This window comes from Humulus lupulus, chromosome 3 (assembly GCF_963169125.1).
Source record: "Humulus lupulus chromosome 3, drHumLupu1.1, whole genome shotgun sequence".
NCBI classification, from domain to species: Eukaryota; Viridiplantae; Streptophyta; class Magnoliopsida; order Rosales; family Cannabaceae; genus Humulus; species Humulus lupulus.
This window is the reverse complement of record NC_084795.1, coordinates 283,944,922-283,965,670: the sequence shown is the minus strand read 5'-3', so window position 1 is coordinate 283,965,670 and position 20,749 is coordinate 283,944,922. Positions and strand designations below refer to the sequence as shown.

General features: G+C 34.8%; 3 protein-coding genes across 6 annotated transcripts; all 3 read right to left on the bottom strand.

The window, feature by feature from the left end:
* Nucleotides 1-1,578: 1,578 nt before the first annotated feature.
* LOC133824839 (putative disease resistance protein At3g14460) lies at nt 1,579-17,147 on the bottom strand. Of its 4 annotated transcripts, none has more exons than XM_062257840.1 (4): nt 14,877-17,147; nt 14,660-14,744; nt 1,948-2,624; nt 1,579-1,681 (listed from the first exon to the last, which is right to left on the bottom strand). In XM_062257840.1, exon 1 carries the CDS (start codon nt 17,131-17,133, stop codon nt 14,986-14,988), a length of 2,148 nt encoding a protein of 715 aa, XP_062113824.1. In that variant the 5' UTR covers nt 17,134-17,147; the 3' UTR covers nt 1,579-1,681; nt 1,948-2,624; nt 14,660-14,744; nt 14,877-14,985. The 4 variants fall into 4 exon arrangements, with proteins under 4 accessions (XP_062113824.1, XP_062113825.1, XP_062113823.1 ...); XM_062257841.1 differs by having other exon boundaries at nt 14,660-14,735; XM_062257839.1 differs by lacking the exons at nt 1,579-1,681; nt 1,948-2,624 and adding an exon at nt 13,865-14,286.
* Nucleotides 2,892-7,836, bottom strand: LOC133825862 (putative disease resistance protein At3g14460). The gene is made up of 2 exons (XM_062258755.1): nt 3,972-7,836; nt 2,892-3,321 (listed from the first exon to the last, which is right to left on the bottom strand). The coding sequence occupies exon 1, from the start codon at nt 7,703-7,705 to the stop codon at nt 4,043-4,045; it is 3,663 nt and encodes a 1,220-aa protein (XP_062114739.1). The 5' UTR covers nt 7,706-7,836; the 3' UTR covers nt 2,892-3,321; nt 3,972-4,042.
* On the bottom strand, nt 17,139-18,787 carry LOC133825861 (putative disease resistance RPP13-like protein 1). The gene is made up of 2 exons (XM_062258754.1): nt 17,230-18,787; nt 17,139-17,186 (listed from the first exon to the last, which is right to left on the bottom strand). Exons 1-2 carry the CDS (start codon nt 18,592-18,594, stop codon nt 17,139-17,141), a joined length of 1,413 nt encoding a protein of 470 aa, XP_062114738.1. The 5' UTR covers nt 18,595-18,787.
* Between the last annotated feature and the right edge of the window lie 1,962 nt (nt 18,788-20,749).

The window sequence follows — 20,749 nt, the reverse complement described above, 5'->3', positions numbered from 1 at the left end:
GGACTATTATTCACAATTGCATACCGAATAGAGCAAATCATAGTCATCTGCAAGCAATACTAAGTGCTACTCATTTTTGTTCATTAATATTGAGCACCTCTTTAGTAAAACAATAAACCTGAAAAAACAGCACTATGTAAACCAAGACTATGTACATGCCAACGATAGACTAGCTAATCATAACAAACCAGGAATGTTATTAAAGTTCAAAGAAAGTTCAACTCAAAACTTGAAATTTAAAGCAAACATATAACATGTACAAGTGACAAGACTAGAACTAGTGAGTATGAAAATTGAACATATACCTTTGTTGGTTGAACGTTTGTTGGCTTTGCATAGAAGAGGGGCCAAAAGAACTATCTTCTTTAGCAGCAGCAACTGGGACTACTGCAAATGGCTTTACAGATGATGGCCTAAGAGATTTCTGGTCCTTCTCCTTCTGCTGCAATTCTTCTTCTGCATTAAGCATCGCAGTTACTAATAACCTCTGTCAACCTCCTTTTAATAGAAAGAATGTTACTATATGATACCTTAAGATGCTCGATACCACATGAAGCGGCATAAAGTGATTAAGTAATTTAATATCGGGTTCTGTATATTCAAATTTGAAACAAAATATGTGGAATCTGATATGAAATTGTACCAAATGTTGTGACAATAAAGTCTGAGATGTTGCCAAGACTTAACCAACAATAACTCAGAGAGAGAGAGATGTGGTGTCGATGATCAAGTACCAACCTTATGATAAATTTTGTGTTAATTTAGACGTTACACAACTTCAATCTTGTTCTCTATCTCTTGCAGAATCAATTGATTCGTATTTAATAAGGTTTCATCATGTACTGCAAAAGTTTAGTAGCTTCTTAATTAAGATGAAATACTAACACAAAAAAAGCACTGTTCTTCTTTAGCATAGCAGATTAAATTAGAATGATGAAAAACTGAGCAAGATACTCAATCCAGTGCAATTTAACATGTGTCTATACATATATACATAAATAAGAAGTAGCTAAATTTACCAATGTTTTACTAAACTTACTTCTGGTTGATAAAGCTGGTTTCTAACATGAATGTATTTTGTATGAGTTACAGCGCAAGTCCAAAAGCAAGGATTCAATATTAAAAAACAACTACTAAATATGTTTATTCAATAGTTTCTAATAGTTTAAAACTTGCTATACAAGGATTCTGTTGGGTTTCAATCCAACACCAAGACTCACAATATAAGCTACACAAGAAGACCAAGTAGAAAAACAGATCACAAAAATAACACACACACAACCAAAGCAACACAGAACAATTATACTGGTTCGGCCTCAAAGATAATGACCTACATCCAGTCGAGCTCGTCCACTAAATCTCAAAGACGATACAACTTCAACAGGCTACCTGCCTAGCACCAGAACTTGCTGACTCGCAAACTAGCTCTGCTTCAATACACAGCCTCAACACAATTCTCCAAGTTTCTCAACAAGTTCTCTTTCACCAGAAATTACTCTGCCTGAAAAAATTACAAGGACACTAATTCATGTGTCTCCCAATCTTTTGTACTCTCTATTTAACATTCAATCACTAGCAATTTAGATGCTTACCTCAGCTTGAAGTTTTGTGGTATGGATTTGAGAATTTTGTAACACTTTGCATAGATTGAGTTTCCAGAAGCTGAAGCTTGCAAAGGGTCCTGCAGTAATGGGAAATTGTCTATTCAAAACTAGAGTAAGTAGTAGCTCATCTCCCAAAGGTTCAATTAGACCAATATATATACATACACAAACTTCACACTTGACAGTGGTAATTTCAATTAGTCAAAGTACACATATATATATATGTATTTATATGATAAGAAACATAACATTTATCACACAAAACAAAAATCTTCTTTTCTTGTAATAAACCAGAAAAGGAAAAATACAGGAAGTCATCAATCTTGTACATCAGTAAAATTACCTAAAATTGAACTTTTTCGTTTTCCCACAGCTGCATCAACTCTGATTCGATGCCATGAAAGATAAGACTGTTTCTTTCAAGCTAGAGTTGTCAGCATATAGCTAAAATCTTCGTTTTCATTCGTCTTTCCACAGAGCCCTGAGAGAACATTGCTTGTTTCATATAGATATATATATGCATTAATTGAAAGCGAAACTCATAATTTGGCGAAAGGTGTCAAACAAAGATAGGAAAGATTACCTTAATAATTGATAGACCCTGGAAGAGAATTACAGTACTTGAAAGAATTCCTTGTAAAGTATTTTATTGATATCAAGCAAAAGTGTTACAAATACCAAGTTTTTACTTTCTCACAAAACACAAAAGCCAGATAACCCCCACTACTATCCACTTTGGCTATTTATAGGTTCAATCACTAATATCACTAATTACAGATTTAAAAAGACTATTAACATCAACTAATTGACACATCATTACTACAATTAGAAATTATCTAAATATTCACAAGCATAACAAAAGAACAACTTATTAAGAGCATATATTGTAAAAGATGAACAAGAGAAGTAGTTTACTTGGTTCAGACCAAATAATCAAATAACACATTTTATAATCCAAAACAGCAACAATTGACAGATCTTGATGTCTGATGACCCTGATACATAGCAAGCTGGATAACTCTGTTACACAGGATAAGAATAAAAAAACATCATAATTTGGTTTACAGAATGGATGGAAAATGACAGAACTACTGCCATATGTTCCAATCTTGTAATAAATCAGAAAAGGGAAAATGTATGAAGTCTTTGGTCTTTTAGATCAGTAAAATTACCTAAAATTGAACCTTTTTTTCACAATCGCATCAATTCTGACTTTCTTCCTTCTATTTGAAGTAGGACGTGTTCCTTCTAGCTCAATCTTTTTTTTTTTTTTTAAAAAGTCAAAGGTCACATGTCCATGAGTGACCTCCTCCCAAATTTATTGAAAGCCCTCACTTGTGGCGGAGGAAAACCTTGGTAACAAACAGAAAACTTGAGAATTACATGAAAATAAAGAACACATCTCTAGCAGCACAATCATAAGACAAAACTAATAAGAGATAACTACAAACTAAAACATAATTAGTACAAAAACCTTCCCCAATCTCTACAAAGGCCTAGGAAAGAAAGTCGATCCCTCAAAGTCTTGAGTTTTATAAATCCAAGTTGCAACCTAAAATGGCCGCTAACCACAGCTTTGGCTTCTGCCTTCCTCCTAACAATTTTCTCTCAATCATTTGAGCACAAGACCAAGGCAGACACCATTGAATTTCGAATTCCGTAAATTCATCCACAGCTGCTGAATTAATGCACATTCCATAAATAAATGAGTGATGATCTGCAACACACACACGTAGAGATAAATCAAATCATATCGAATTTCACTGTCACTTAATCCACTAATCTAATCAATGAAAGTAAAACTCAACATTTCAAACTTCCTCTCTACAATTCTAAAACTCACGGAAATATCACTTCCCAAATTCTCTTCTACAACTAATACATCAATGACTCATAGCTAATAAATTATCTCTATTAATTTTTTAAAGCTCAACACTAAATCCATTAAACCAGATTACTTATTTCAGTTATTTTAGGTGAATTTATAAAGTACAAACTCTTACATTATAGAATGCTTAAAATCACTTCTTTCATGTTGTGGAAATTATCTGTGTAAATACATAAGAATTTACAAAAGATACTCTCATTGATACAAATAATGAAGGCTTATAATTTCGCAAACATACTTAGATATACATCTCTGTGTGTATATATACATCCATGATTTGAATGGCCAACACTTTATGAATTTAATAATTGTTCTACTTTATATTATTGGAATTTAATAACAAATATATATTTTAGAAGATGTGGGCAATACGAACAACTATCTCTCTCCAGATGTGGTCTAGATCAACGATTAATAGAAGAAAAATACAAAGAGATCAATCAATTAATTGAGATTGCCTAAAAAGAGCAAATACATACCTCAATTATTTGATTCAACATTCAGAGTAGTTGTGTGAAAGATTGGGATGTGACGTATGGTAAATGCTTGCTCAAATAAATTTGACATGGGGTATATGACTAATCTTTCTCCAATACTCCTTATTCTCACTGTCCTTTGTGTCGTAAATTTTCTTCAGCAGAGGACAATCATATATACTCAAAGAGCAGAGGGAGGTTGGAAACCCTTCTTCTGATAATGTCTGCAACTCAGGGCACCACAAGATGTGAAGTTGTTGCAAGGAGGTGAGTTGACTCAGCCCATTTTTGTCCAGGCCTCTAAGTTTTGAAAATCTATGGATAGTAAGAGAGGTGATAGTGGCAGGCAGTAGTCCTTCCTCCGGAAATGATTCCAAATCTTCTTCATCTCCGTCAACTATAACATCCCTGAGATTGGGTAATGTTTGCCGATTCCATTTCATCCTCAAAAGTTGATGATAGTTTATCCCAAGTTTAGACAAACTAATGGGCAGACCACCTTCAGGAATAGTCTTTATTAATGGACAACTTCCGATTGTCAAAGATTTCAAAGATGAGAGGGAAGTCATCTTCTCAGGCAACCACTTCAATTTAGGGCAAAGAAAAATCTGAAATTCTCTCAGTTTGGGAGCAATAAGTTCACCATTAGGGAAAGACACAAAGCTATCACAACAAGAGATAGATAGAGAAGTTAGTTCCTGACATTGACCATCGGACATTGAGAGGGATTCAAAGTAATCGCAGTAGCTTATTTCAAGAGTTCGAAGAGTGGGAAATAAATCCATATGGAAGGATCTAAAGGATGACCCACACTTACTCAAAGTAAGTGACTGAAGAGGAGTGAGAGTGGTAAGCAAACTTCCAGTCGAAGAAGAAGGATTCATTGCCTTTATTGCCTCATACAATGACTCTATATTTTCCAAATATGTAATTTCCATTTCTCTCACACAAGGTAATCTTGGGATATTTAAAGCACACTGCTTATGTGCATCAATTTCAATCTTTGTTAATGAAGGAAGGAAGCGAGGCAAATCCCCAATGAGCTTAGGACAATCAGAAATACAAAGTGTTTTGAGCTTTCCATATGTTGCTGCATCTTCAGTTTGCATTGAATGCCATTGCTCCCATGATGACATGAAGCTGAACCTTAAGGTTTCCAATGATGAAAATGGCTTCTTCTTCGCAGAACTATTCCCGTAAAACTCAGCACCCACAGTCGTTACTGAATCAAAACTTGAAATGTGAAGAATTTTTAGTGAAGGCAGTTGTCCAAGAGGAGGTAGATAGGAGCAACGTCGACACTTATCAAGCCTTACTTCAACAATGTTGCTGAATGAATCATCCCCAACCCAATTTGGAAATTTTGTGCCTGGATAATCAAGAATCTTGATTTGCTTCAACGTTGTGTTAGGTGAAAGCATTTCAAGCACAACCTCTCCATGTTTTGGATCAACAACAACATAAGCAGTCCATACCAAACTCAATTTCTCAAGTTGCTTCTTATCCAGTACATTGACTTGATCCGATGCTTTGGTAATATTGGCCACATTTTCTAACTTCTTAATGGAAAGTTCTCCGCGTAGACTTGAAAGTTTTGCCAACTCTTCTATTTTAGCGCCACTATTCTTTCCCACAATGAATGTTGTCAACATTTGGAGATTCATCAATTTACTTATTTGGCTTGGCATCTCTTTCAACGACCCAATTTCATTTAACACCTCTTCTTGCCTGATAATAAGATGTCTCAAATTAATGAGATGATGCATATCTTTAGGCAGAGATTCAAGTCGATGACAATTTTCTAATTTCAATGTCTGTAAATTGTACAATAAAGTTACAGATTCGGGCAACATCACAATGTCGGTGCCAGAAAGGTCTAAATAGCGAAGATATTTTAGATCACTGATTGAATCAGCCAAATCGGTGATACCACGAAAAGATAAAACTTTCAAACACTTCAACTTCGGCAGCAAATCGTGCACTACTTCCTTAGGAACCAATGAACCACCAAGACTAGATCTTATTGACAAAAGGGTTCGCAAACGAGTAGCTTTAAAATCATAAGTAGATATCTTATCACCATAACAAAGGACTTCTGTGGCACATCCAAGGTAACGAGTCTTCTTCTCAAACTTATCAATATCTTCATTATGCTCTAACAAACAACAATATTTTCCAGAAACAACTCTAGCCAAATCAACTATAAGGTCATGCATAACAAAACACGGCTTATTAAAGTAATCGGTCCTCGGTTGAAAAAACGACATAGATATTAATTCATCAAAATACTCATCACCAACTTCTTCCATTCTCCTATTCTCTTTGGAATGCTTCACCAGATTTTCTGCCATCCATATTAAGACCAACTCCTGTCTTTCAAATAAATAACCTTTTGGGAATATTGAACAATAAGCAAAACATTTTTTCAAGTGTGCAGGAAGATAGTGGTAGCTCACTTCTAAAGCTGCAGGAAGAATCTTGCTCCTTTTATCTGTCAGCTCCCAAATATTACTCTTTGCTATTTGTTCCCATCTCGTAGCATCCAACGTCGATCTCAAGAGCCCTCCTAGAACTTTAGCAGCTAAAGGCAAGCCATTACATTTCTTAACAACTTCTCTGCCGATACTTTCCAATCTTGGATTCTCAATAAACATTTCAAGATTTCCACGAGAGGCGTGTTTCGCAAACAGTTCCCAACACTCATCTTGTGATAATTCTTTAAGATAGTGTGGATCAACGGTTCCAATGCTATCCGCAACTGTCTTCTTTCTTGTTGTTACTACTATTTTGCTGCCTTTGGCTCCATCCTTGAAAGGCTTCATCACTTCCTTCCACTGAACATAATCATCCGCCCAAGCATCGTCTAGAACAATCAAAAACTTTTTTCCCATTAACTTCTTCGCCAAGTTAACTTGAAGCGAATTCAAATCCATGCCATTGCGAACATCATCATCCGGAGCTACTTGTTGAAGAATGGTTTTTGTCACAGCCATGGCGTCAAATTTATCAGAAACGTACACCCACACCTTAAGTTCAAACATCTTCGTCACTTCTTCATCATTGAAAAGGGTTTGAGCAAGGGTAGTTTTTCCAATCCCACCCATTCCCACTATGGGAATGACATCACATATCTTTTGATCACCGCATACATCATCTGACATTAATAACTTCATTAAAGCATCCTTGTCATTCTCTCTACCATAAACTTCAGGTTCATCCGGCAGTGAAGTCTTAACAAACAACATTTCTGATGGTTTCACCTCAACAACATTGTTTTCTAGATTCAAGATTCCAATTTGATTTGCCAACAACTCCAATCTCAGAAGAATCTCTTCCATATCGGTGTTTCTTTTACGATCAATTGAATTCGAAGGTTTGGAGAAGAAACGAGAGAGTAACTTACTTGCCTTTCTTCTTGCTTTCCTTGACTCAGCAGCTTTCTTCGGTTTGAGAGCATCATATTCAACATCGCCAAAGAAGTCCTCAGCATCATCCACAGCGTCGAGAAGATCGTCCAGCCACTCCTCCACAGCAGGGTTTTTGATTTTCTTGTTCTCCACCTCGAAACGAACAGCAGCGAGACAGTTGAACGTTGACTTCAACTTGAAAAGCCTCTCAGAAACACAACTTTTATTTCCCTTGAAGAAGAACTCCTCAACATAAGGAGAAGCAATCTTTTCCAGCAAAAAATCAAAAGAAGAAGAGAGAAGAGACCCGATCACAAGTTCAGCAGCCATGTCTCACTTCACTTCAGTAGCAAACTCAGTATTGTTAAAGGTTCACAAAAAACTTAAAGCAATGGCAATATGAAAATATCACTGTAATGACAACGAAATGATAAAAGAAGAGTATAATAATTCTTTATCAAAAGTTGAGTCGTTCGTTTTATGTTATAATATTCATCCAATTGGATTAAACTATTGCCACATAAACCAGCAAAAGTGACAATATTAGTATTGGTGGAAGAGCTCATCTCCTTGATCTAAGCTATAACAGCCTGTATTATGACAATAATATATTCCAACCATCAATATAAATAAATTACAAAACAAAGTCTTGTCGTATATAAAAACATAAAGTCAACATATAATAAAAAATAAACTAGTAGTTATGATAATTTGTTTTTTATTATTATTTTAATTGATTAGTGTAATAACCTGGAAACATTGTTCTGTGACTTTTCAGCACAGCACATGTATAAATATAAATATATATTCTTATGTTTCTCACGTAAGTTTTTCACACACAAACTTGGTGGGAAATTTTGAATGAATCTTGGGAGGTTATTTGAGGGTGGTTGAGAGGGAGTTGAAGCCACTTTCTCTCATTTGGTTTCAGCCATCCTGATATTGAAGCTAGAACCGAGAGGGAAGAAGGAAAGGAAGAAGTGCACGGTGCACTTGTGGTTATTTCTTTGGATTACAGTCCTTAGAGACGTCCTTAGAGCCTATGTTTTGATTGTAGAAGAAAGCAAGAGGAAGAAGGGAGTGTTATTGGGAGTCCGGTGCAAGAATAGTCAGAAGAAAAACGTAAGTCCGAACATACATTTGCGTTGATTTTTCTCTTAGATTCTGAGTACCAAATTCATGTCAAATGGTTTTCTTGTGTTCATAGTGTTGTGTACTAAGTTGAGGAAAAGAAAGAACACACCAAGAACCGGGCACAGTAAGAGGTATATATTCATAGATTTCCTTCGTAGTGTTACGTTTCCCATTTTTCATTTTTGTTTCTTAGGATGGTGATGAATTTGTGGACTGTTTTATATAGTTTTAATCTGTGTTTTGGGACTAGAAACATTCATTTGGGGATTGGGAACGATTTAATATGATAAGGCTTGAAGTTTGGGGTGTTTTGGTGATGGGTGATGAATGGTAGAGGCGGGTATGGAAGTTTGGCTCCATGATCAACGTGGGAGTGGAGAAAAGGTTGTGGTGGCCGAGAGGGTGGTTATGGTGGTGTAGAGGAGAAGCCATGACTGCCTTTGGTGTTGAGCTTTATGAAGATGATGGGGTAGTCACGTGTATGTGGCCAACTAGTTACTAATGGTTACTGATTAGTAACCAAAGGGACCATAAATGGTAGTTGGTCCAAAACTTTGGAATTTTGTCGCGAAGCTCGGGATTAGGTACCCCAAAGTCTACAAACTGATATTTGAGGATCAAGGTTTAGAAAAATTTATCTAAGTAACATCTAAGACTAATAATTTACGAGCTAGGCTCGGGAATTATTATGTAAGCTTCAAGAAAAATTCGAAGTTCGGGAATTAGTTTCAAAGTTTAGATTTGACAGCTTAAAGGCTACGAAATATTTTCACGGACTTGGAAAATATTTTAGTTAAGAAAAGTTGGGTCGTTACAATTAGGTTGCAATTTTAATTTTTTGCGATCCTTATTATTATTATTAGAGTATATACCATTTTGGACACTGTATTTTGTTTCATTATCTGTTTGGACCTTATATTTTAATAAATTACTTTTTGGACCTTGTGTTTGGTTCAAATAGAACCCTAAAGGACAAAATAATAGTGCTTCACCATTGAAATAATTACCAAAATAATTATTTAAGTACTAGCTAATTACCATATAAGAGGATAAGAGAATATATAATGATTATAAAGCAAAGCAAATAAAAAAGAAATATTCTTGGGCTTTTCACACAAATTTTTGGTCAGATTCAGTAGTGGCATTTAGAAATGATATTATTAATTAGTTTTGATGATATTTATAATTTAAATAATATTTGTGGTAAATATGATTTATGAGTGTAACTAAAAGAGTAATACACTTGAATACAAATGTAATTTTTGTAGAAACACTTAATAATAAAAGTGTAAAATACATTTAGTTTTGTTATGACTAAATGTATTTTTAGTAATAACAAATTTTATCTTATATATGATAGGTTGTGACTAAAAATACATTAGTAAGAACTTGTGACAAAATATTAATTTTTAATTCTTTTTGAGTAAAAGTGAGGTTTATTTACAACTAAAAAGTTGCAATAAAATTTTTTTTGTAGTGAGAGTTGGAGATACCATTTTTAAAGGACTATTATTCACAATTGCATACCGAATAGAGCAAATCATATAGTCATCTGCAAGCAATACTAAGTTGTACTCATTTTTGTTCATTAATATTGAGCACCTCTTTAGTAAAACAATAAACCTGAAAAAACAGCAAGACTATGTAAACCAAGACTATGTACATGCCAATGATAGACTAGCTAATCATAACAAACCAGGAATGTTATTAAAGTTCAAAGAAAGTTAAGCTCAAAACTTGAAATTTAAAGCAAACATATAACATGTACAAGTGAAAAGACTAGAACTAGTGAGTATGAAAATTGAACATATACCTTTGTTGGTTGAACGTTTCTTGGCTTTGCATAGAAGAGGAGTCAAAAGAACTATCTTCTTTAGCAGCAGCAACTGGGACTACTGCAAATGGCTTTACAGATGATGGCCTAAGAGATTTCTGGTCCTTCTCCTTCTGCTGCAATTCTTCTTCTGCATTAAGCATCGCAGTTACTAATAACCTCTGTCAACCTCCTTTTAATAAAAAGAATGTTGCTATATGACACTCGATACCACATGAAGCGGCATAAAGTGATCAAGTAATTTAATATCGGATTCTGCATATTCAAATTTGAAACAAAATATGTGGAATCTGATATGAAATTGTACCACATGTTGTGACAATAAAGTTTGAGATGTTGCCAAGACTTAACTCAGAGAGAGAGAGAGAGAGATGTGGTGTCGATGATCAAGTACGAGCCTTGTGATAAATTTTGTGTTGTAGTAGTTTTCATTGCTGACAACACTGAGTTAATTTAGACGTTACACAACTTCAATCTTGTTCTCTATTTCTTGTGGAATCAATTGATTTGTATTTAATCAGGTTTCATCATGTACTGCAAAATTTTACTAACACAAAAAAAGCACTGTTCTTCTTTAGCATAGCAGATTAAACTAGAATGATGAAAAACTGAGCAAGATACTCAATACAGTGCAATTTAACATGTGTCTATACATATATACATAAATAAGAAGTAGCTAAATTTACCAATGTTTTACTAAACTTACTTCTGGTTGATAAAGTTGGCTGATTTCGTAAGTAGCTCCTTACGAAACTCACGCATGGGATCGATTATTTCCTTGTGAATAAGATGGTTCCTACCATCATCTTTAAACAACACTGATTTCGTAAGTTTCACTCATTTTTAAACAATTCAATGCTTTTGTAGAAAGAATGTTTCAGTCAAAGATAAAAAGTATCCAAACTGACTTAGGAACCGAGTATAAACCATTGTATTCACTGTTTAAAAATCTGGGCATTCAAAGAAGAAATTCCTGTCCTCATACTCATCAACAACAAGGCCGTGTTGAAAGAAAACACCGGCATGTTGTTGATATCGGCCTCACTCTTCTTGCTCAAGCCAACATGCCTCTCACGTTTTGGTGGGAAGCTTTTACTTCAGCTGCATATCTCATTAACAGATTACCTACACCAGTTCTTGATTTTGTTTCACCCTATGAGATGTTATTTCATCATACTCCAGACTATAACATGCTCAAAGTATTTGGTTGCTCTTGTTTTCCCTTACTTCGTCCATATCAACATCATAAAGTTGCTTTTCGGTCTTTCAAATGTGTATTCATTGGTTACAGCATTAATCAAAAGGGATATAGGTGTTTGCATAGTAGTGGTCGGGTCTATGTTGCTAGGAGTGTCACATTTAATGAGTCTGAATTTCACTATTCATCTCTGTTTCCTCAACAGTCTACTTCTACCATTAGTTCCACACAATTTATTGATGCTAATGCGTACAAAGTTCCCCTTCCTACTCCCTCTACTGTCATTCGAAGTACTTCTCTTCCCACTGTTACTTCTTCAGTGTCCCATACTTCTTCTCAGTCATCACCTGTTTCTTCCTCACCAAATCTGTCCTCTAATATTCATAACTCAGCAGATTCTACCTAATCATGCATGCTTTTCAGTTGTAATTATTCCCAATGTCTATCTGAATGAATCTGATGCAGATATCATCCACAACATGAAAGAGACAAGAAAAATCAAAGGGAGGAGCTTTGAGGCATTCTATAATGTAAGAGTTTCTGGCTTACAAAATATCACCACCATAGAATGGCTAAAATTAGTAATCTGCAGGTTTAAGAGTGATAATTTATCAGTTAAAATTCATTGAGTGTATTTGTTGTAAAAGGGTATTTGGGAATGAGATTCCTTTGACAGTTTTTTGTTTTATAAAACTAGACGCATAATTGTTGAGAGAAAGTTTGAATTGGTGGGTGTTATGGTTTGATTAGTGGCTTGACAGATGCAAATTTGTTTTTTCATTAATCAATGCAAATTTCTTCTTCTTTTTGAGAAATCATTATAAATTGCTAATTGCAAATAGAAGGGGACATGAGTCTGAGTTGGTGGAAAGTTTTGGTCTTTTCTTTTTTTACTTTATTTATAGTAGTTTGTGTCGGTGGAGGTATTTTTGAGGTTAAATCAACCAACTGCCAAAAGAAACCTCACATGATGATGTCTCTATTGGTACACTAATTATCATAAACCGTTTCCTTCTTTAGTCATGCTAATAATACATTAGCAAGTTTTGAGGTCTCCTAGGCCACTGAGAACGTTGACGCACTTAATATAGTAAAATATATAAATATATATACCTTGGTACTTGTTGTTGGACTTGGAATGAAGAGACTATTTTCTTATAGTACATATAAACTAGACTATATTACTTTCTGTTAGTAGAAAGTAGAGACTCTATTATGTTATTCTGAGATATAACAGTTGTCAAGGCGTTTTTAGATCATTATTAACTGAATATATGACAAGTCATATACCAGGTCTTGGTCTCTTCTTCCCGTTGGACCATTGAAACTTAATATTGATGTGGCCTTGTTTAAAGACACGAACTGGCTTGGGATTGAGGCTGTTCTTAGAAACCACCATGACCATGGTGAGGTTATTTGGGCTTGTTCTTTGACTGTTGATGTTCATTGTTCACCTCTAATGGCCGAACTTCTAGCCATGAGTACGGTCCTGCAAAAAAGTGCTTCAAACTAGACTAGACCTCTTCCATAGCTATTATTGAGAGTGCTTCAAACTTGCCAAAAGAGCAAATTTTACACCACTTTCCACATTCAATCTCTACCATCTTCTCTAGCATCAGCACAGCTACTAGGACTCTACAACGTAACTCTCACTTCAGCAAAATGACTCTGAAACAATTACAAGGAAACTTTTTAATGTCTCTCAATCTTTTGTACTCTACTCCTTATTTGTAATAAAACAGTAAAAATAAGTTGACCAATTCACAGTTGCCCTCTAAGACCATTAAATCATTGATGATGATGATAATGATAATGATATTATCTTTTCCCACATTGCCTTCCATCTCTTGAAGCTGATATAATTATGAATTGCAATGCAAAAGTAAAGGCTTACACGCATAGAAATTATCATTTGAGTAATTAGGCAGAAACATGGACTCTAACACCTGTGTTTGGGCTGCTTAGGGATCAATATGATATTCAATCCCAGACTTCCTTAGGATAGGAGAACTTCTTCTCTGTGAGGATATTATTTTGCCAAGAAAATCATCACCAACATGCTCAGACACTAACTAAAGAAAGTATCTAAGTAAACAGGAAGCCAAAATCATCAAAGAAAAACTGAAGAGCAGCACTTGAGTATTTATAGTTCTTTCCATGTTCTGATCTATATAGATATATATATATATATATATATATATACATCCTAGCTAGCTGTATATTTCTTATTGAAGTCAATCAAAATTATTAAAGTTTTCCTCTCTAAATCTTTAGGCTGGAACTACCAATTAATTATGAAAATTCAAAATGTTCACCCCTATTATTAACATGTTGCTTACTAATTTTAACCAGCAGATTACTAATTTTATATAATAGAATGTTTAAAAAAAAAATAAATCCTATAGCTAGCTGTATATTCCTTTTTCGATAATCAATCAAAATTCTTAAGAGTTTTCCTCTCTAAACTCCTGCAAAACCAAGCCAGCCCTGTTCGACAAAAAGGAAAGGTAGCCATGTTTAAGCCCATTTTTATTCAAACCTCTAAGTTAAAATTTAGTTAAAATAATATTCACTAATTATTATTCGAACTCTTAATAAAAATTAATTCACAAAATTTGTCTTACATAAAATAAAATAAAAAAAAAATTCCGGGTTATTACACTTCCATCTCTTGAAATGAATCCATAGACTTGTGAACATAAATTACTCCATGATAGAAGCTGATCAAGCTGTGAATATATTGTTCTGCAAAAGTAAAGATAGATACACATAAATTTCATCATGGAGTAATTAGGCAAAAGCATAGAATCTTTGTAAATTTCAGAGACAAAACAACAACTTCTCTACAAATATTCTCCAAAGAAACTTTGGCCTTTGAAAAATAAAAGCAAAAAATGTTGTCGCTGATACACATAATTAAGACTTGTGTTTTTGCAAACGTACTCAAATACACATCTCTATGTAAACAAACATGTCTTCATTAATTATTTTACAAGTATCATAAGGGTGACACCTGAGAACAAAATTAAGAAAATGGTCTACTTGCTTAGAGAAATTCAACATAGTGTTTCGAGCCAAAAAATTAAAATCTGAAACTTTTGTATTGAATTTTGCTAACCTGAGTTCCCATTTTGATATTTTGGGTCCATTCTGAACTGATATGGATTTCAACAGTTGTAGCTCTCATAGTAATTCTGCAATAACTAACAAATAGTTTTGAGGATATGTAAAACAATACCGAAAACTATTATCTCTATAGATCAACGATTAATAGAAGAAAAATACAAAGAGATCAATCAATTAATTGAGATTGCCTAAAAAGAGCGAATACATACCTCAATTATTTGATTTAACATTCAGAGTAGTTGTGTGAAAGATTGGATGTGACGTATGGTAAATGCAAGCTCAATCAAATTCGACACGTGGTATATGACTAATCTTTCTCTAGTACTCCTTATTCTCACTCTCCTTTGGGTCGTAAATTTTCTCCAGCAGAGGACAACCAGTTATACTCAAAGAGCTGAGGGATGTTGGAAACCCTTCTTCTGATAATGTCTGCAACTCATGGCACCACCTGATGTGAAGTTGTTGCAAGGAAGTGAGTTGACTCAGCCCATTTTTGTCCAGGCCTCTAAGTTTTGGAAAGCTACAGATACGAAGAGTGGTGATAGTGGCAGGCAGTAGTCCTTCCTCCGGAAATGATTCCAAATCTTCTTTATATCCTTCAACTGTAACATCCCTGAGATTGGGTAATGTTTGCCCATTCCATTTCATCCTCAAAAGTTGATGATAGTTTATCCCAAGTGTAGACAAACTAATGGGCAGACCACCTTCAGGAATAGTCTTTATCAATGAACAATTTTCGATTGTCAAAGATTTCAAAGATGAGAGGGAAGTCATCTTCTCTGGCAACCACTTCAATTTAGGGCAAAGAAAAATATAAAATTCTCTCAGTTTGGGAGCAATGAGTCCACGATTTGGGAAAGACACAAAGCTACGACAACAAGAGATAGACAGAAAAGTTAGTTCTTGACATTGACCATCGGACATTGAGAGGGCTTCAAAGTAATCGCAGTTGTTTATTGAAAGAGTTCGGAGAGTGGGAAATAAATCCATATGGAAGGATCTAAAGGATGACCCACACCTACTCAAAGTAAGTGACTGAAGAGGAGTGAGAGTGGTAAGCAAACTTCCAGTCGAAGAAGAAGGATTCATTGCCTTTATTGCCTCGTACAATGATTCCACATTTTCCAAGTTTGTAATTCTCATTTCTGTGACACAAGGTAATCTTGGGATATTTAAAGCACACAGCTTATCTGCATCAATTTCAATCTTTGTTAATGAAGGAAGGAAGTGAGGCAATTCCCCGGTGAGCTTAGGACAATTATAAATCCCAAGTGTTTTGAGCTTTCTGTATGTTGCTGCATCATCTTCAGTTTGCATTGAGTGCCATTGCTTCCATGCTGACATGTTCACGAAAATTAAGATTTCCAATGATGAAAATGGCTTCTTCTTCGCAGAACTATTCCCGTAAAACTCAGCACCCACAGTCGTTACTGAATCAAAACTTAAAATGTGAAGAATTTTTAGTGAAGGCAGTTGCCCAAGTGGTGGTAAATTGGAGCAATGCCGACTCCCACTAAGCTTTATGTAAACAATGTTGTTGAACGAATCATCCCCAATCCAATTTGGAAATTTTGTGCCTGGATAACCAAGAATCTCGATCTGCTTCAACGTTGTGTTAGGTGAAAGCATTTCAAGCACACTCTCTCCATGTTTTGGATCAACAACATTAGCATTCCATACCAAACTCAATTTCTCAAGTTGCTTCTTATCCAGTACATTGACTTGATCCAATGCTTTTGTAATATTGGCCACATTTTCTAACTTCTTAATGGAAAGTTCTCCTCGTAGACTTGGAAGTTTTGCCAACTCTTCTATTTTAGCACCACTATCCTTTCCCACAACGAATGTTGTCAACATTTGGAGTTTCGTCAATTTACTTATTTGACTTGGCATCTCTACTAGGCTAGCGTTGCTGATAATAAGATGTCTCAAATTAATGAGATGATGCATATCTTTGGGGAGAGTTTCAAGTAGATAACAATTTTCTAATTTCAATGTCTGTAAATTGTACAATATAGTTACAGATTCGGGCAATATCACTATCTTGTTGCCAGAAAGGTCTAAATAGCGAAGATATTTTAGATCACCGATTGAATCAGCCAAATCAGTGATACCACAACCACGAAAAGATAAAACTTTCAAACATTTAAACTTCGGCATCAAATCGTGCACTGAAAAATTAAATTGATGAACCAATGAAACACCAAAACGAGACCTTATTGACAAAAGGGTTCGCAAACGAGTAGCTTTAAAATCATAAGTAGATATCTTATCACCATAACAAAGGACTTCCGTGGCACATCCAAGGTGACGAGTCTTCTTCTCAAACTTATCAGTATCTTCATTATGCTCTAACAAACAACAATATTTTCCAAAAACAGCTCTAGCCAAATCAACTATAAGATCATGCATACCGAAATAAGAATTAGTCGTCGAGTATTTGGTGTTCACTTGAAAAAATGACATAGATACTAGTTCATCAAAATGCTCATCACCAACTTCTTCCATTCTCCTATTCTCTTTGGAATGCTTCACCAGATTTTCTGCCATCCATATTAAGACCAACTCCTGTCTTTGAAATCTATAGCCTTTTGGGAATATTGAGCAATAAGCAAAACACTTTTTCAAGTGTGCAGGAAGATAGTGGTAGCTCACTTCTAAGGCCGCAGGAAGAACCTTGCTCCTTTTATCAGTCATCTCCCAAATATTACTCGTTGCTATTTGTTCCCACTTCTCAGCATCCAACGTCGATCTCAAGAGCCCTCCTAGAACTTTAGCAGCTAAAGGCAAGCCATTACATTTCTTAGCAACTTCTTTGCCGATACTTTCCAATCTTGGATTCTCAATAAACATATCAAGATTTCCACGAGAGGCGTGTTTCGCAAACAGTTCCCAACACTCATCTTTTGATAATTCTTTAAGATAATGTGGATCAACAGTTCCAATGCTATCCGCAACTGTTTTGTTTCTTGTTGTCACTATTATTTTGCTGCCTCTTACCCCATTATTGAAAGGCTTCATCACTTCCTTCCACTGAACATAATCATCCGCCCAAGCATCGTCTAGAACAATCAAAAACTTTTTTCCCATTAACTTCTTTGCCAAATTGACTTGAAGCGAATTCAAATCCATGTCATTACGAGCATCATCCGGAGCTACTTGTTGAAGAATGGTTTTTGTCACAGCCATGGCATCAAATTTATCAGAAACGTACACCCAGACCTTAAGTTCAAACATCTTCATCACTTCTTCATCGTTGAAAAGGGTTTGAGCAAGGGTAGTTTTTCCAATCCCACCCATTCCCACTATGGGAATGACATCATATATCTTTTGATCACTGCCTACATCATCTGATATCAAAGACTTCATTAAAGCATCCTTGTCATTCTCTCTACCATAAACTTCAGGTTCATCCGGCAGAGAAGTTTTAACAAACAACATTTCTGATGGTTTCACCTCAACAACATTCTTTTCTATGTTCATGTTTCCAATTTGATTTGCTAAGTACTCCAATCTCCTTAGAATCTTTTCCATACTGGTGTTCCTTTTACTATCAGCTGAGTTAAAGGGTTGGGAGAAACGAGAAAGTAACTTACTTGTCTTTCTTCTCACTTTGCTGCTTGACTCAGCTTTCTTAGGTCTCATAGCATCATATTCAACATCGCCAAAGAAGTCCTCTGCATCATCCACAGCGTCGAGAAGATCGTCCAGCCACTCCTCCACAGCAGGGTTTTTGATTTTCTTGTTCTCCACCTCGAAACGAACAGCAGCGAGACAGTTGAACGTTGACTTCAACTTGAAAAGCCTCTCAGAAACACTACTTTGATTTCCCTTGAAGAAGAACTCCTCAACATAAGGAGAAGCTATCTTTTCCAGCAAAAAATCAAAAGAAGCAGAGAGAAAAGCACCGATCACAAGTTCAGCCATGTCTCACTTCACTTCAGTAGCTAACTCAGTATTGTTAAAGGTTCACAAAAAACTTAAAGCAATGGCAATAAGAGACTAACTGATCAACAATATGAAAATATGACTGTAATGACAACGAAATGATAAAAGAAGAGTATAATAATTCTTTATCAAAAGTTGAGTTGTTCATTTTATGTTATAATATTCATCCAATTGGATTAAACTATTGCCACATAAACCAGCAAAAGTGACAATATATTTTATTTGTACAATTATTGTATATAATGTATTAATATTAGTATTGGTGGATTGATCTAAGCTATAACAGCCTGTTTGATGTCTTATTATTACCGCTACTACTATGTAGAGTTACAAAATTCAAAATAGAAAAAACAAAGCATATGACAATAATATATTCCAACTATCAATATAAATAAATTACAAAACAAAGTCTTGTCTTATGTTAAAACATAAAGTCAACATATAATAAAAAATAAACTAGTAGTTATGATAATTTGTTTTTTATTATTATTTCAATTGATTAGCTTGCAATTTTAATTTTTTGCGATCCTTATTATTATTAGGGTATATACCATTTTGGACGCCGTGCTTTGTCCCATTATCTATTTGGATCCTATATTTTAATAATTTATTTTTTGGACCCTATATTTTGTAAAATAGTTCAAATAGAATCCTAAAGACAATAATAGTGCTTCACCATTGAAATAATTACCAAAATAATTGTTTAAGTTGTTAGGACTAGTTTTGGTATGTTTTTAGGGCGTGTTTTAAGATGCATTTTAGTCTTTTATTTGGTTTTGTGCGATATTATGCTGGTGTTTATTGTATTTTCAGGATTAAGTGTGGTTATGAAGGAAATAGCTTGAAATTGGAGGGAAAGCGCTTAATTCTTGAAGAAACGGTGTTAAACGGGTTAAGGAATGGAAACTAGGCGAATTCGGGGCTCAAATTGATGATTTGGCGAAAAATTGGAATTAGAGCCGCAACCCTAAGAGTTTCAGAGAAGAGAAAAAAAATCTGTCAGCATTAGAGCTGCAGCTCTATCAGATAAAGCTGAGGCTCTATTAAAATCTGAATTAGAGCTGCGGCTCTATCAAGTAGAGCTGTGGCGCTACAAGAACCAGAGATGAATTCCGGATGGCAAAGTGGACTAGAGCTGCGGCTCTATCATATGGAGCCGCGGCACCAGTCCGTACGGAAGCCAAATTAGGGTATTTTTCAAGGGCAATTTTGTCCTTTCGCACATAATTAATTGGGGATTATAAAAGCTTTCTTACTGACGTTTTTAAGAGAAGATTAACCCTAGGAGACGGCTGAAGGCACATTGTGGAGGATTGCAAGTGGAATCGAAGAATTCATCACAATTTTCTTCTTTTCTACTTTGAATTTCTGTATTTTGGATGCTTTTTATTTCTTCTATGGTTATTATGAATTTGATCATGAACTAAACTATTTTTCTAGGGTGTTAATGGATTCTCCTGAACCTTTATTTTAAATTAATGCAAGTTTTATGATTTCAATTTTATCTTGTGATTTATTCAATTTGAATCTAATGATTGTGAATGATTGATCACCATTGACATGAAATATATGATTTTGATTCGCAATCTGAGAAGTGAGAATTGAATATGCTGTAATTGAATAAACATAGATTTCATATTAGGACGAGAGTACCTGTGTGGTCTGTGTAGTTTTAGGGTTGTTAATCTTAATGCCTATCTTATATTTATTTATCATAGAGATGTAGAAAATTTGCATAAGATTGAGACTTATATATCCTAGTACAAATATAAGTTATTATTGTTGACCTACTATCACAAGAGAAAAATTGAATAGTAAGATTTGTGTTAATAAGAATTAAAGAGGATGGTTGATGAAATTGATTGCCTTAGTTTTTAAACCATTAAATTTTCCTAACGTTGTTTATCTTCAGTTCTTGAAGTTAATTTCAGATTTTTGTTTTATAATTTTAGTTAATTCTTGTGACTCAATTATCGTTAGCCAAATAGAAATAGGAATTAAGTTTTGGTACTTAATATACAGTCCTCGTAGGAACGATCTCACTTACTCTTTATTACTTGTTACGATTATGTGCACTTGCAAATCGATTTTATACAACATAAGTACTGGCCAATTACCATGTAAGAGGATAAGA